This window comes from Nesoenas mayeri (genome assembly GCF_963082525.1).
Source record: "Nesoenas mayeri genome assembly, chromosome: 16".
In the NCBI taxonomy this organism is placed as follows: Eukaryota; Metazoa; Chordata; class Aves; order Columbiformes; family Columbidae; genus Nesoenas; species Nesoenas mayeri.
The window spans coordinates 10,634,035-10,649,694 of NC_137562.1; the positions used below are offsets into that span (position 1 = coordinate 10,634,035).

The 15,660-nt window shown below is 47.0% G+C and overlaps 1 protein-coding gene across 1 annotated transcript; it reads left to right on the top strand.

The window, feature by feature from the left end:
* The first annotated feature begins 352 nt into the window (after nt 1-352).
* On the top strand, nt 353-13,463 carry TPX2 (TPX2 microtubule nucleation factor). The gene is made up of 17 exons (XM_080354608.1): nt 353-431; nt 4,792-4,964; nt 5,235-5,357; nt 5,565-5,685; nt 6,225-6,356; nt 7,032-7,154; nt 7,583-7,716; nt 8,001-8,158; nt 8,563-8,734; nt 8,865-9,003; nt 9,516-9,732; nt 9,940-10,038; nt 10,664-10,840; nt 10,984-11,130; nt 11,734-11,845; nt 12,496-12,683; nt 13,071-13,463. Exons 2-17 carry the CDS (start codon nt 4,862-4,864, stop codon nt 13,179-13,181), a joined length of 2,256 nt encoding a protein of 751 aa, XP_080210734.1. The 5' UTR covers nt 353-431; nt 4,792-4,861; the 3' UTR covers nt 13,182-13,463.
* Nucleotides 13,464-15,660: the final 2,197 nt, after the last annotated feature.

Genomic DNA, 15,660 nt, shown 5'->3' on the forward strand with positions numbered 1-15,660 from the left:
GTGAGTGGGGGCGGGCGGCGGTTACCGGGCACCGGGCGGCCTTCCCGCCTTGCGGGGGCTCTCGGCTTCGCCTCACCTTCCTCCTTTCCCTTCCAGGTGCCGTTCGGTAACGGTATCTTAGGCCGCGGTTGTCCCCCGGGATCTGGCCCGGTGTCTCTGTGCCCTGGGCTGGGCCGCGGCCCTGCTCCGAGCCCCTGCTATCGGTAACGCGGCCCCGCTCCCTTGCAGCACCGACAGGCCAGAGGGCGCGGTTGGGCAACGGCCGCAGGCACTTTCCCCGTGTCCGGGGCCGTTTCTGCCGCGGGGGGCGGGGTCGCACCCGGGGACCTGAAGGAGCCACAGCCCGGGGTTCCCTTCCGTGAGCTGGTACTGGAATAGGCCTTGCGAAGGGGCAGCAGCCTCCTCAGTGACACAAAGCTGCGTGCCGAGCCGTGAGTGTTCAAAATACCCGGTGTGAGGCCTGTGCTGGTCACCGTGAAACCTGCCCAGGGTCCTGTGTGCTCCTGCTGTATTGTGTCCTGACTTGTGTGCTTACACCCACCACTCAAACCTGGAGAAATGTGCATCTGAATTTTGGAACTAAGGAAAATGATGTTACTGCTTCTAAAACCATGTCCTGCTTCCTTGGAAAAGGAAGGAAACCAGTAAACACCTGACTCAAGTAGCAGAAAAAGTGTTTGGTTAGCTATTTTTGTGCAGCGCTTATTTTTTTTAAACTAGAGGAGCTTCAACTTAAACTAGCAAGAAGTTGAGTTTATCCTGGCTAAAAATAATTTACTTTTCCTTGAACAGCTAGCTATTCTTAGAATGCCACATCTTCGTGTCTTCTGAAACTTGTGGGATCTTATTTAGGGAGGATGAGATGCCAGGGCTGTTTATTTTGGGCTGTTGGAAGGGAGATGGGTCTGGAGAAAAGCTGCCACTCCAGCCCTCGCTCCTTTTGCACTAATGAGGGCAGGTTGGGGCGGTCTGTGGAGCTCTCTGCATGTTCATCTCTCTCTGCATAGAGTTAAAGGTTTTATCTCTCAGTCTGAGGATTAGATGATGGAAAAGCCGTGTTGCCCCCTGTTCTGTACCAGGATGATGAGTTCAGTGTTGATTCTGTGCTGTAGGAAAGCTCCCTTGAGCTTTGAGCGATGAACACCCGTGAGGAAGGAGAAGTTGTAGATTCCAAATTTGTTAAAAGTGTTCACTTAGCCCTGCTCAGGGCAAAGCCAGGAGTTCAGGCAGAGGGTTTGTGGTGGGATAACTGCCAGCCTGGCTGTGCTGACAGGACTGGATCTCTGGAGAGGCAATTTCCAGCCCTTTATAATGGTCAAATTTAAATATTAACCCCTGAAAAGTGTCCAGGAACTTTGTCCTTTTAGAGGGAAGGAAAGCTTTGGGTCGTAAGAGAATAAAGCAGCTGCCAGGCTGAATTAAACGAGGTGCCTGGTTAGTGCAGTGTCCTGTCTTTAAATGGCAGTTGGTTTTGAACACCCAGCAGAAGGCACTGGAATTACCGCAGTGCGTGTCTGTGTGGCTTCCTCGGTATTGATTGTCCATCTTTGGGTTTGAGGCATGTGGATCAACTGGCTTCAGATGTTTCTGCTGATGTAATATCCTTTTTGGGTATTTGATACTGTTTATTTTCCACTTTCTGATCCTGTTAGGATTTAGAGTAAGTAACACCTGTAGCTGCGATGCTCAATGGTGTATTGTGACAAGGTGTTGTCTCAAGCTGACCAGGGTTTATCTGATCACACTGCAAGGTGGCAGGAAAGAGCAGATCTTCTCTGCACTCTCCTTCTGTCCATCCCTGGGTGCTCCCCCAACCCCAACCACCCCCATTCTCCCTCCTGACCTCTGATTTCTCATCTGGGAACTCTGCTTCCTCTCTCCAACTCTAAGGCCCGTGTGACTGGGAGGTCTGAAGCAGTGGGTGCTGCTATTGTGTTGCACGATGACCATCAGTCTGTGTTGACCTGCTGCTCTACAAATAAGAGGATCTTTTTATTGGGCGGTAATTGTGAAGTGCTCCCCTACGCCGTGCTTGGTGCCGAGTTTCACCTACTACAGCTGGGTTGGTCCTGAGTAGGTTTCATTAGAGTTACTCTTCTCCAACGTTGTCCTAAATGTTTTTGGCAATAAATTAACAACTACACTGAGAAAAAGATGCTGAGCACATCAGTGGTGGAATTGTGTCAGCATTTTAAAGCTAATTTGGATTACAGTGAGGTGTGAAGTTATTCCAAAATACCTATTGCACTTGCTGTTGGATTAGTCTTATTCTGGGACAGGAATGCTTGTTCTAATTTAGCTTCATCCTTTTTCAAAGCTAACTAATCTGAACCAGGCCAAGGCACTCCTCTGGAACGTGCCAAAGTGTAGTTAATCAAAAGAAACCTGATGTGCGGAGAAACCCGTTGTCCATTCCTTTTTGTGGATACGGCTGTGCTGCCCTGTGCAGAAACCGTACATGGCTGCATGAGGCACGTTTTGGTCAGTGAGAGGAGTGGGACTAGAAAGAGAATTAAGGTTTTAGTTGGGCAGTCACTTCTGTCAAAGGAATTTGGGGTATTTTTGAAAGCAAGAGGACTGGATACTCCTTCCTTGCAGCAGTGGTGGCGTGAGCAGTGATCTGAAAGCTGATCCCATGGGCCAGGGTGAGGGTTCCCCGGCTGGCTCGCTGCAGAGCTCTGTGAGCACGAGTGTCGACACGGAGGGTGATGAATGTGGGGGAGAGCAGGGTGACGCTTTAAATCTATGCTGTAGTTATGTAGGATTGCAGTGTGCCTGTAACCACGGTCTGGTAAATGCATGCAGTGCCTGCTAATTAGGTAATGTCCCTATTAATGAGGAGAAGTTTCCTGGTGGAAGAGTGCCACAGGGGAGGGAAAGAATTTTGCCTCCTGTCTCTAAATAAAAGATTGAGATAATGATTCTGCCATCAAGACTATGAGCAGGCGAAGGGCTGGGCAGCGCTGCTGGGGCTGCCCTTGGTTGAGCCCGTTGCGATGGCTGTGTTGGTGTTAAGTCACATAACAGTCCCCAGGTGGAATTAGTGGCTGGAGGAGCGAGATGCCGGTCAGTGAACTGCTGCTTCCCAGTAAATCCAGTTCTGCACAGGCCTCAGAGGACATGCAGGGGTTTGAAACGTGGATGCTGTGAGTTTGTCTGACTGAAACAAACCCTCAGGAGTTCAGTCACGATGACTTTTACCTCCCCACTGGCTCTTTCAAGAAACTTGGTGTGTGAAACTGTGATGTTGATGCACTCCCTATGTTTTCATGACTATTCACTCCCATGTGGGAGGGAGAAAGGCTGGTGGTGGGGTTGGTGCTGAGACTGCTGACACTATGACAGGATATGGACTTTACACAGTAAAAGGTTGGGAACTGCAGCAGGTAGCAGTGGGCACAAGGAGCTGTGAAATGTGATGCCCGGTGCTGCGACTCCCCAGGCAGAGCAGGGAGGGTGAGGGGAGAATGCAGATGACGCATTTGATTTTTAAAAAAGTGGATAGTGTTGACAGAAACTCTATCTTGATGAAGGGCGGTAGGAAAGCATTTGATTCCCGCCGTGTCTCGAGCTCAGTTATAGTTGGTTTTGGCTCTGATTCTTCTGTTTGCCTTCTTTGGGTCCTACTCTGACATCTTCAGTCAGGCAGCTGAGGCTTTTCTAATGACATTTTTCCCTTTAACTATCGCAGTCCTGGGCTGGGGGCCTGGAGGCTTTGTGGTGCAGCCGTCTCTGGGAGGTACGGCCAGTGATTGCAAACAGCAGTGGTATCTCATGATTGCTGCCTTGATTTACTCTTGAATATTTTCTTCTTTATGGAGCGTACTGCCCGGGTTGAACAATGTGTGGTCTGCACAAACAGATGGTTTAGGTCTGAGACTTTGAGGATTAAGAATATGCTGCTTTAGAGTTGGTTGGACTCATAAAAGCAAAGTTCAGGTGATTTCCTTGGGGAGTGTTTTATAACCTGTCCCTGTGAGCTTTGCCTTGCAGCTGCGCGGGGCATCTAGAAAGCACAAAAACACCTTTGCAAAAAGGTTTTGTTACAATTTCAGGGTTTATGACTTTGCTGGCTTTATTCCTGTTCTGTTGAGTTTAATATCACCTGTTGACACAGGGACTCCTCCTGCTGTCAGTGCTGCACTAATTAACTGCGGGGACTGTTCTTGCCAGGGTCACGGTGCTGGGTTGTTTATAGCCTGGCCAGCCTGCTGTTGTGCCATGGAATGCAAGGGCCCTGTGCTGCCCTTCTTCTGCTTTTTGCCCAGTAACAATACCCTACGGAACTCTCCTGCTTTGAAAATCAAGTTACTCTTTAGAAAAGCACGTCTGTGTCGTTAGTTCTTATTTGTAGCCCTTCAGAGGGAGCCAGACCGCACTTTGCGGTGCTTTGGAGCCAACCTTGTCAGCAGGCGCTCACTTCATATATCTACGCCCTGGTAAGGGAGAGGGCTCTGCTGTGCATGGGGAGGGAGAGGAGGGCGGATCAGTTGCTGTCTGCAAAGGCCCTGTGCTTTTCTGCCTTTTTTAAAAAAATACCCTTCTAGCACCTTCAGGTACAAAGAAAACCTTCAAAACTCGATCTTTATGATAGTTTTGAACATGCAAATGTCAACAATGGTAAAATCTCCTTAGCTTTGCCAGTCAGGAGTAGAATCAAAACCAACATTTCTGATGAGGCATTCTGTCCAAAGGCTGTGAATGACGAGAAGGACAATGTTCTGATGTCTGTCTCTAGAAACCACACAGAGGGAGCGAGGTTGTCAGATGTGCTGGGGTTTGGTGTCACAGGTGACCAACACTTGTTCAAGGACCGTGGCAGCGCAAGGGGAGGACGCTTGGGGACAGCGTGAAGGTGAAGATGCATCGCCCAGTGTTTCGCTATTCCTTTGATGTCCCAAATCATTGCATCAACTTTGCAACTCTGAGTGAAGATGATGACCTCAATGCAGACTCCTGGTTTGGTAAGTTCCTTCCAGCTCCTTGGTTTGTTTTCTCTTTGAATGAGGGCTTGGCATGATCCTTGTTTTGGGCCTGGCTTCTGTCTCGGTTGATTAGTCATGTTGTTAACTACATCATTCATCATGCATGGAGGTTGTTTTGGTTTTCTATTTAAAATTTGATTGTCATCTGTAACTTGACAGATGACTTTGTTAACATCATAATGATATTCCTAGGTATTGTTAAAAATTCTGAACGTAGAATGTATAATGAAAGTCTCTCTTTCCTCACAGACCAAAGAGCCAATCTGGAGAACGTCCCTCCTGCAGAAAATCTGGCAAAGACCTCTCTTACCAGCCCTGCTTTGTCAAAGCCCGATGTTTTGCCTCTTGTCACATCGCAAGAAATAAAAACAAGTAAGCTGGCATGGAATAGTGGGAGAGAATAAAATTTATGTGCTTTTCACTAGCAAAGCCTTAGTCTGGCTTTTGCGGGACCATCTTCAGGTGTTGTCATCTAGCAAGGTCTTATGGGGTTTCACTTTAGCATACCTCTGTGTGTGTGTATATAAATTTTTATATATATATATATATATGTGAGCTGATGTTGGTCACTGTTCTCAGGTGAAAGCTGTGGTGAAGACAATGGCCAAGCAGAATGTGTGCAGGCCAGTGCAGTTCCTCAGAATATTGTTGGATCCCTGACGAGCTGGAGAGCTGCTGCGCCTGCGGAGGCCTCTCAGAGGTGAAATACTTGTATTCAGTTTGCATGAAGATTGATGATGGTGTAACTAAGCAGGTCCTGGCTCTCAGGATCTGCAGTTCTTGGGTTATCCTGTGGGTCTGAAGTTCTCCAGCTCAGAGATGGTGTATGGGGACAGCTGGTCTGCTTGCTAAGCTGGAGGGACAATTCTAGAGGTGGAAATGTAATGCAGTGTCTCGCATACTTGTCAAATGAGACTCAGTAGCACTAGGAGCTTCTGGAATGTGAGGATATCTGAGACTGAAGTGGCTTATAAAGTTTCTTTGTTTATATCAGCTGGAGTTGGGCAGAACTCGTTTTTGATATGAATGCTAAAGGGCTCTTTGGCTTCTGTGTACCAAAGACTATTAAGTTTATGGATTGTTAAATAATTCATGCTGTATTTGGATTGTTGTGTTAAGCACAATTTGCATAGTCGGTACATTGGAGTTAGGTGGTGCACTGACATAAAAGCACTGCACTGATGGTGTGTCCTCCCAGCCCCGCAGGAAAGCTGACCTCCGCTTTCTGTTCTGCTCTAGAGCGGGTAGAAGACAAGCTGCAACGCAGAGGAAAACACAGCAGCGCAAACAGCCGGCTAGAGTCAAAGTGGAGAGAAATGCTAATGCCTTGGTTAATAAGGAAGAGGTTCCACCTATGAAAAAAATGAGAATGTATGTCATCAAAGTCCTTCTATTTGGGGTTGGGAAGAGGGATACAACTGTGTTTTTGGAAGGATTTTCCGCGTGGCTGAGAGGGTTCTTACAGGAAGGTTGAAGGGAGGTGACTGCAACCCTGTTGCTGATACTGGTTTCATGATGAAGAAGAAATGCCTGTAAGATCTGAAGGAAATGCTCTATTTGGAGGTAGAGATGTGAATGAAATAAGCTTGGGTTTCTTGAGCTTCTTCCTCCATACTCATTGTCTGTCAGCTAGCTTTAAATTGGGCTTAACTTCTCCCTCAGGAAGTCATCAGGCAATCATACACTGTGAAAGAGTTGCAGCTAAGATATCTTTCCAATTAACTTAATTACTAAGATATCATATGGTGATAAGCTTGGGGTCAGGAAATTGAAGTGCAATCTTTGAAATGCTGCTGTATCTAGATGAGCTCCAGTACACTTAGCTCCTCAAGAACAGCCTGAGTTCCAAAAACTGGGTAACTCATCTTCCCTTCTCCAGCTGTAGAGTCCTGAAGAAAATGACATGCTCTGGTCCTGGGTCCAGGTAAGGCTGGTCTGGAGTTCACTAGGTGTCGGAGATTGTGCATGGTGGAGGGACCTGCAGGTGATTTGTCACTTAGAGCACGGTTAATTGGAGTGGTTTCCCATAACAACTTGGTACTTTAGTTCTAGTGGCACAGAGAAGCTGACTGAAGTGTCCACGAAGAGCGAGCCCCAGCAGAACCCCAACCTCTCCCCGGCAAGAGGGAGAACCAAGCCGGCCATGCCCTCCACGCCAATGGTGTTAAAGTATGTGGCTTTCTTGTGACTTGGCTCTGCTAATCACGGTTGATTTAGGTGACTGCCCTGGCTGAAGTGTGTTCAATTCCAACCCAGCATGTGGTGGTATCATGTTTAGTAAACACTGGAGCAAGGCAACAATATTGAGATGAAATGTACTTCACCAGCTGAACCCATGCAGAGGAAAGCTTTTGCTTTTGAGGAAAAAGTTGTTCTTGTTAATGGGTGAAGCAAATGCATATGCAGGACAGCAGCTAGCTGTAAGCTTTCTTGAGGGGAAAAAAAAATCCAAACAGATCTTTTCTGAAGAGTATACTTTTATAATGAGTGATGCTTCTGCAATGAAGTCGGAGATAAGAATGTTCCTTTGCACTAACATTGTGCTCGTAACCAGCCAAGCAGGATGGTGAATCTCAGTCTTTCCCATGCTTCTGCAGGAGGACCAATCCTTCTGGCAAGGCAAAGAGTACAGAGGAGCAGGAGCTGGAGAAGATGCAGCAGTTGCAGCAGGAAGTTATGGAACTCCGGAAGAAGAACGAGGAGTCTCTGAAAGCAGCGATTGCTGGGGCAGGTGGGCTTGGGCTGGACTGTGAATGGAAGCTGCTCTGGGCTCAGCTGGAGAGGCTGCATAGAGCTGTGCCAGTACCTTTAAAAACATTCCAGATCTTGTAATAAATATTAGGATGCTTTAAGTGTAGATCTGCCCTTAAACTGCTCAGAAACAGGTGTGTTTGTTTTATCATGTTTTGAAATTTTATAGATGAGTTCTCTAAAAACTGTTGAAGTTATTAGAAATCAAATGCCTTTTTCCCCACCCCAAAAGGCGTCCAGACCTTATGTATTCTTTTTCTTCAGGACAACCTGTGAAGAGAGCTGGTGGTCAAGTAACAAAGCCAGTTGACTTCCACTTCTGCACAGAGAATAGAATTAAACAACACGTGGAAAGCCAGCCTGGGAATGAGTACAAGGAAGTGGATTTTGCGGCTGTACTGAGAAAGCATCCTCCCTCTCCGGTGAGAGCCAGAGTGGTGCCAGCAGCCAGCTGAGTAGCTCCTGACACCACTGCTTTCTGCTTTTGCACCACAGGTGCTGCTGGCAGCCCACAGAGAGGGTTACATGGGAGAGGGGAGTGTTGTGCAAATGTAGCTGTGTCTGAATTGCCAAGGGGCACTTTAATGCCAGATCTTCCAGTCATTACACTTTGTGCTTTAATCTTTTCCTTCATGCAGATTCCCGATATGACATGCTTGTGCATGTTCAGATGGTTTAGAGTCATGTCGAATGTGAAGTGTTTTCTTTTTGATAAGGGGAAGGGACAGAGATTGTGAATCAGTGGGAAAGGGAAATGTCATAGAAGCATCTGGTGTTAAATGGACATAATGATTGTAAGTTTGGTTTTTTTCTTTTTTGTTTCCAGGGACAAATGCCAAAGAAACCCACTGTCCCCAAACCTTTCAATCTGTCCCAGGGCAACAAAAGAAAACATGAAGAAACCACGTCAGAATATGTGCCTCTTGCTGAGCAGGTAGAAGCATTCCAAAGACGCACACCCTCTCGGTACCATTTGAGGAGCAGGAAATCAGATGAAGGTAAGTGGTCCTGGCTGTGTCCTCAGAGGTGGTGGCGGAGCCAGAAGGCAGAGCTCACTCCTGAGCAAACAGTCTGTGTCTGCTGCAGGCCTTGCCATTAACTGCTGCTCTCTGTCACCTGAATTTATAGGCCCAGTCCCAGGAAAGTTGGCGAAGGTTCAGATAACAAACCCAAAAACACCATTGCTTCGAACAAAGCAGCGCTTCAGACCAGTCACCTGCAAACCTACAGCAGAGCTAGAAGCAGAAGAACTAGAGAAAATTCAACAGTAAGTAAAGGTTTACTCTAGTCCTCTGAGAGAATTGTACCACACTGGAAATAACTTTCAGATGCCAAAATATCACTTCTCATGAACACTCTTCTTGTGTACAAGAATGAGTAGCATAAAAACACTGAGATTCTTTTAGCTTTTTTATAATCTTGTGGCCCTGATTTAATTGGGTACTTTCCACATCCCTACACTTTGAAGAAAATGCTCTTAGGAGAGCTGATCTTGGGCTGAGTACAGCATGTGATGAGTAAAACAAAGCCAGTCTAGTCTGCATTCACTTTAAAGCTCTCCTGTAGACAAAGTTGTGAACTCCCAAGAAAGCAACCCGTAACACTTAATGGCTTACTGTTTCAAAAGTGAAGGAGGAGTCACTAACTATGTAATGTGTGTGGAACAACTGCTTCTATACCTGATTATTTCTCTTTAATGCTGTGACAGAAGCCGTTTGCTAGAAGCTGCATCTTGCCACGTACAATGTGTCTGTGACTACCCCCATCTTTCCTGTGTAGGTACAAGTTCAAAGCACGAGAAGTCGATCACAAAATCTTTGAGGGTGGACCACTCCTGCCCAAGAAACCCCCTGCAAAGGAACTCACGCGACCCATTGGCTTTGAGTTGGAAATAGAAAAGAGGATTCAGGAGCGTGAGAGTAAGAAGCAGCAGGAGGAAGAGCACTTTGAATTCCATTCCAGGCCGTGTCCAACAAAAATCCTGGAGGATGTTGTGGTAAGTTTAGTAATACCCACACCTGGGACCTAGGAATTAGCTTCAAAAGATCTGTTGTTATATTGCATTATGTATTTAATAATCTTCAGTAAACGCTGTCATTAGGTAAGAACAATGAGTATGTACTGTGCTTGTCAGGGTGTTTATCTGTAGCACTTTCTCTTGGCGCTTAAACTTGGGTAACTCCTTCCTGGCTCTTCTGAACAGGGTGTTCCGGAGAAGAAAGTGCTTCCTGTTACAGTCCCCAAGTCTCCAGCCTTCACCTCGAAAAGCAGAACCCGAGTGTCTGGCAGAGATGAAGAGAAGGTAACTGCTGGGAATGGGCTGGTTCAATGTTGGGCAGTTCCTCCAGCTCTGTCTGTGCCATTCCCATCTAATGATCTAGTTACTGCTATTCATTTTACAGAAACGGAATTCTTACAGAATGAAATAACTCAGTTTCTCCAGGAGGGTACTGATGAGGGTTTCTGAGCTGTTGCTGCTCTGAATGCAAAAAGTGAATAGCTTCAGTTTCCAAGGGATGTGGCCCTTCCCTGGTCTGTTAAATCAGGAAGGGCAGATATTGTACATGACATTCCCACAGTCACTCCAGATCCCCAGAGGGTATGGAGCAGGGCTCAGAATGCATCACATCCTTCGTCCTTTCCCTCTTGTGAAGAGGACATTAAAGAATTACAGTCTAAGTTGGATAAATACTATAACTGAGAGTGGTTTGGAAAGTGGAAGAACTTGCCTGTGGTTCAGGATGTCTGTAAATTGGTACTTCTTGGATTACTCATTCTTGCAGTGTCTGGAGTGTTGACTTGGTACTGTTGTGACCTGTATTAAAGGAACTCTAGTATTGATGGCTTTGTTTGGCAGGAACTGTAGTCTTTCTAGTAAACCCAAAGACCTGGTGCTGTGTCAGATCCTAACGCTGATATCCCTTTAGGAAAAAGAGGTGGTCCCTGTGATCAAAGCTAACCCTATGCCACACTACGGAGTGCCCTTCAAACCTAAAATGCCAGAGCAGAGGCATGTGGAAGTTTGCCCCTTCTCTTTTGATGCTCGTGACAAGGAGCGGCAGATACAAAAAGAGAAAAAAATAGAAGAACTGCAGAAGGAAGAGGTAAGAACTATAAGCTACCTTGGATTCCACTCCTGAAGTACAAAGCATGGGGTAGGACTTGGCTTTTGCTGTTGTCTCTTAAACTTCCAAAGCTCCATGCCCTTGAAGAAAGGGCAAGAAATATTTCAAGTTGTTTCTTTCAGGTGCCAAAGTTCAAAGCGCTACCTCTGCCTTACTTTGACCATGTTAAGCTGCCGGAAAAGAAGGTGAAAACCCCAACTCAGCCAGAACCATTCAACCTGCAGGTTGACGAGCGGGGAGCTGCCAAGCTGCAGAGCTGGAAACAGCAGGTAGGGTGAAAAGAGGTGTGACCAGACTGAAAAGAGCTCCTGAAGCTTGGACTTCAGAAAGTGTCCTGCTTGAGCTGAATCAGGATCTGACTCTGAGTGATGAATTATCCCATCCTTGGTGTGACATTTTCTCTTAACCCTTGGCTACAGGTTAAGCATTGGTGCATTGTTGTGTGGTTGGTTGTTCTGTTTTGGTTTTTTGTTTGTTTGGTTTTTTTTTTTGGGGGGGTGTCCCTTTATGATAATCAACATGATTTACCACAACTGCATTAATAGCTGTGGGGTGTATTTTAAGCTGCAACTAGATGCAGCTTGATTCCTCTGACCATCTCTGCTTGGACATTTATTGACATATAAATAATATACTGCTTTTCTTCTGCAAAGTCTGCAGTGGACACCCAACATTTTCTTCAGGCTGTTCTTGGCAAAAGTAACTGACAGGCAACATGTGACACAACGTTTGGCCGTAACATACTTTTCACTGCAAATGATTTGATCTAAGTCAACCTGGTTCTTCCAGTGTTGGGAATGCTGAAATCTGGGTGGGGGTGATGGTCTGTTAGTTATTATGCCTGGTACTTGATGGGATCTCTTTTCTTGCAGCTTGAAGAAGATTTGAAAAGGCAGAAAGAGGCAGCGTGTTTTAAAGCTCGTCCCAACACAGTGGTGTACCAGGAGCCTTTTGTACCTAAAAAGGAAAATAAGCTGTTAGCAGGTGGAGTTGCAAGTATTTGCTACCCAGGCTTGGCTGATAACTCAGAACTGATGCAATTAAATGTTTGGCCTGGCTGTTGCCTCTTCTTTATCAGCACAGCCAATAGTGCTTAATCAACTAATTCCCTAACAGCTCGTGTCCCCAGGGAGCTGGGGAGTTTCCTCTCGGCTGCCCCCCTGTCTTGTGCTAACAGGGCAGCTGTATTTCACAGCTCTGCTGCAATTGGCAGATGATTGATGTGTGCTAGCTTGGGAGAAGGGTAAATAGTAGACACGGAGCTCCCTGCAGAGACAGCTGGCGTTTCTGCTGCAGCTGTCAGTCTTTCTCTCCCATCTCTAATGAGATGAAGGCATCTACAATGTTGGGTGGACTAAGCTTTGCAGGGTATAGAACCAGCTCAAAACTTGTTTGTACTAACAATTGTGTGCTTGCTCCCTCCTGTGAGGATGCCTGTGATGTGGTGATGTCTGCACTAACACTGCTCATGTCCAGGCGCAGGCTTTTCTCTTTTCCTGAAGCCTGGAGGGTATCTACTAACAACCTCTGCAAGGTGAAGTGCTCCAGAGGGAGTCTTCCATTTGACACTAGTGCTGCTCCTGTTTACCTGGCTGTCTTTGCACCAATGTTATCTCCTCTATTTCTAAACTTAGAGAGCCTTTCTGGTTCCATAGTTCCTGAAAATTTTGAGCTGGCAACAGAAAAAAGAGCTAAAGAGCGGCAAGAATTTGAAAAGCGATTGGCAGATAAAGAAGCTGAGAAGGAGAGGTATCAAGGCCAGATCAGACAGGAAGAAGAGGAGCGTGAAAAGGAAGAAATTTCTAAGCTACGACAAGAACTGGTAAGTGAAGTATTTCTGAACAGTAACCCAAGAGATGCGTGAATATACTAACTGAGCTTGTGTCAATGTTGAGCTCATTAAAACTGCCTTTTCTCGTTTCCCTGTTGCAAATTGACTCCTTGTTGACTTTACAAGCAACCTCCAAAAAAAAGAAGCCAAAGGCAGCCCTGAGATGGCTGGTTTTCAGAGCTGTGCACACACAGTTGTTGGAGCAGGATGATCTCTGTAAAATCCACAACCCTGAAGCATCCCTTGCATGTTCCCAGCAGTGCCCTGGGTGGTGTGAGTCTCATGGACAGAGCCCTGCCCTCATCCCTCCAAGTGCAAGTTTCAGCTTCCTCATAACTGCAACTGTTTGCTTCATCTTGTCTTTTTTTTCTTTTACAGGTTCACAAGGCAAACCCGATACGCAAATACCGCAGTGTAGAGGTGAAACACAGTGACAAACCACTGACTAGGCCCAAGTCTCCCAACTTCTCAGATAGGTTTAGGTGCTGATATGCCTCATGTGGTAGGAGGAGAGAGATCCCATTCCTCCAATCTCTTGATAAGCAAAGAGGGAACAGTTTCTGTGTGCTTGCTCAGTCTCGACTCTTACACTTGATTCCATTATTGTTCTATTGAGTAGTTTAACTCCACCTGAGGCAGGTGGCTGAGGCACAGCGTCTAGGCTGTGCCATACGGCTTCACTTCAGCTCTGGACATCTTGTTCTCGAAAGACTAAAGTAGGTTTTTATACTATATATGAATATTGTGTACCGGAACTAAATAAAAATTCTAATCTGATGGCTGCCTCTTGCTAGTGGGCTGAATCCTTTTCCTGCAGAGGGGGTTTTGCTGAAGGGCACTTGGTGAATATACAGGGATGTGCACAGCTGGAAGAGCTGCTTTGTCTTTGTACAGCTAAGTATCAGTTTCGGGTGTCTGTTTCTTAGGCTTTTAACCTGTATTAAGCTTGAACTGTGTTAAGTAATGTGGGTTCTGCAAGCCAGCATATTGCAGGTCTGACTTTTCCTGTTGATGTTTAGGCAAGTGCTAATACAAATCTTGCCCACGCTTTAAAGTAGTTCCCTGTGTATATCAGAGCATTAAACCTTCTGCTGTTTTATAGCTGAAGTAATTCTATTTGGGGAACCACTTAACTGGCAAATGACCGGCTGGGAGCTGCCTCCTGGCTCCCGCTGCGCCCTTCTCGTGGCCAAAGCCGTGTCATCTCCCAGCCAGCGCAGCCCGCGGGACTAAATATAGACCAGAGGACAGAACTGCCAGCATTGCAAAGAGGTGATCCAATTTAGATTAAAACTTACTACGAATTATTTCTTACCTTAGCGTTGTGATTTCTTGTCTTGTACAACTGTGCTTAGACCTTTCCTTGGGTTTGTCTTCACAAGAAAAGTGACTGCAAAAGACAAGGGGTTGGGGCACAGCTACATCTAAACGGTGCTCAGGCACCAGTGCTGCCTGCTGATGTGTCTGTGGTGCTGTTAACCTGCCCTGCTCACTCGGGTGATCCTGTGGTGCTGTTTCTTGAGCTGAAAAGGTGCTTGCAAAAAAAAGGTACAGCAGTGACAGGAGCTGTGTTTGAAGCTGTTGGAGAAAAGAATGAGAGCAAGGTCTCTGGCTGAGGCTTGGAAAACACAAAGCTCTTTGGGCTGCCTTGGCTCCTTGTGGCTGTTACGACACGGGGGCTTTGCCTCTGCCCTGGGCATGGGTCTCTCCCCTTCATGTCTCACTGGGACAGTGTGACTGGGCTGCTCCCTCTGTGCTGCTGCTCTGAACAGGAAAACATGGAAACAATTTGTCCAGGTAGGACAAACTATTTTTTGGGGGTTATGTCAAACATATGCTTTCATTTCCTCTGAATTTGGATACCATCGGAGAAGAGTTCTTAGAGCATGTGGCCCTTTATTCAGATTTTCTTTCAAGTGCAGAAGAGAGGGAGTTCAAACCTGTTGGGTGTGGGACTCCAGCTGAGGGCCCTGGTGAGTGTCACTGTCGCTGTCATTGCTGAAGTGCTTCAGCGTTTGCTGGTGTTTTATTCCCGGTCTGAGAGGGATAACAGAGGGAGGAGGTCCTCAGAGCTAAATGCAAAGGGGTACACTGTTGTACCCAAGGATGATGTTTTTGCGGGAATTCTAAAAAGTGCAATGCTTGACGGATATCAGTGCAGAACAGGTGTGCAGGTTTTCCATCCGTGTCTCAATGGGATTCCTGTTGTGGTGAACACTTGTGATCTGCTGGATGGGCCATGGCAGGACCTTGAGCATGCAAAGAAACTTCTGCTGTGGATCCACGCTTGGCACTCCTGGTGTCGCTGTCGTGGAGCTGCTGTGTGCCTCTGGAAGCTCTCCTGGTGCTGTTGGGATCTTTCTACTCTTTGCCCACTACCCTGGCTGGAGCTGCCATGACATGATGGCAGCTTGGTGGGGCAGTCCTGGGTGCTGATGGCAGCAGTTGAGCTGCCGCATCGGTCAGTCCCCACCAAGACCGGCAGCCTGACTGGCGTGTGCGACAGCGGCGGGGCCAGGATTCAGGTGGGGATGTTGTTCTCGCCTGCGCTGCTGCTCAATTTAGCCGGGGTGTTGGGTTTCCTGGAGCATGGGCAGGGTCTGGCTGCACATGGAGCCTCCCCAGCCGTGAAAAGCAGAAAGGTTAAAGTGTGCTGAGAGTTGTGACAACCGTGTCGCCAGGGAGCCGGCGTGCCTGAGGCTTTGCCAGAGCCCTGGGACAGGCTGTTTCCCGCTGCAGCCAATGCAGACTCTGGCTTCAGTTCCTGAATGGGGAGGAGGAAAAAAAAACAACCTGAGAAACCTTGGTGGTGGTTGGTTTGCTGTGTGCTCTGCAGAGACCCAGGGCGCAATACTGCTCGTTGGGGTGTGGGTTTTTTGACTGAGGCATCTACAATCCTGGTGTGCAGCAGCTATTGCCCTTTGACACTATAAATCTTTCTGTAAGGGGAAAGTTTTCAGCTGGTTTC

Excerpts from the sequence above, each read along its gene's own strand:
- TPX2 (XM_080354608.1), top strand. The coding sequence starts at position 4,862 with ATGCATCGCCCAGTGTTTCGCTATTCCTTTGATGTCCCAAATCATTGC. Across the intron at positions 4,965-5,234 it reads CAATGCAGACTCCTGGTTTG|ACCAAAGAGCCAATCTGGAG; the intron begins GTAAGTTCCTTC and ends CTTTCCTCACAG. Across the intron at positions 11,846-12,495 it reads GGAAAATAAGCTGTTAGCAG|AGAGCCTTTCTGGTTCCATA; the intron begins GTGGAGTTGCAA and ends TTCTAAACTTAG.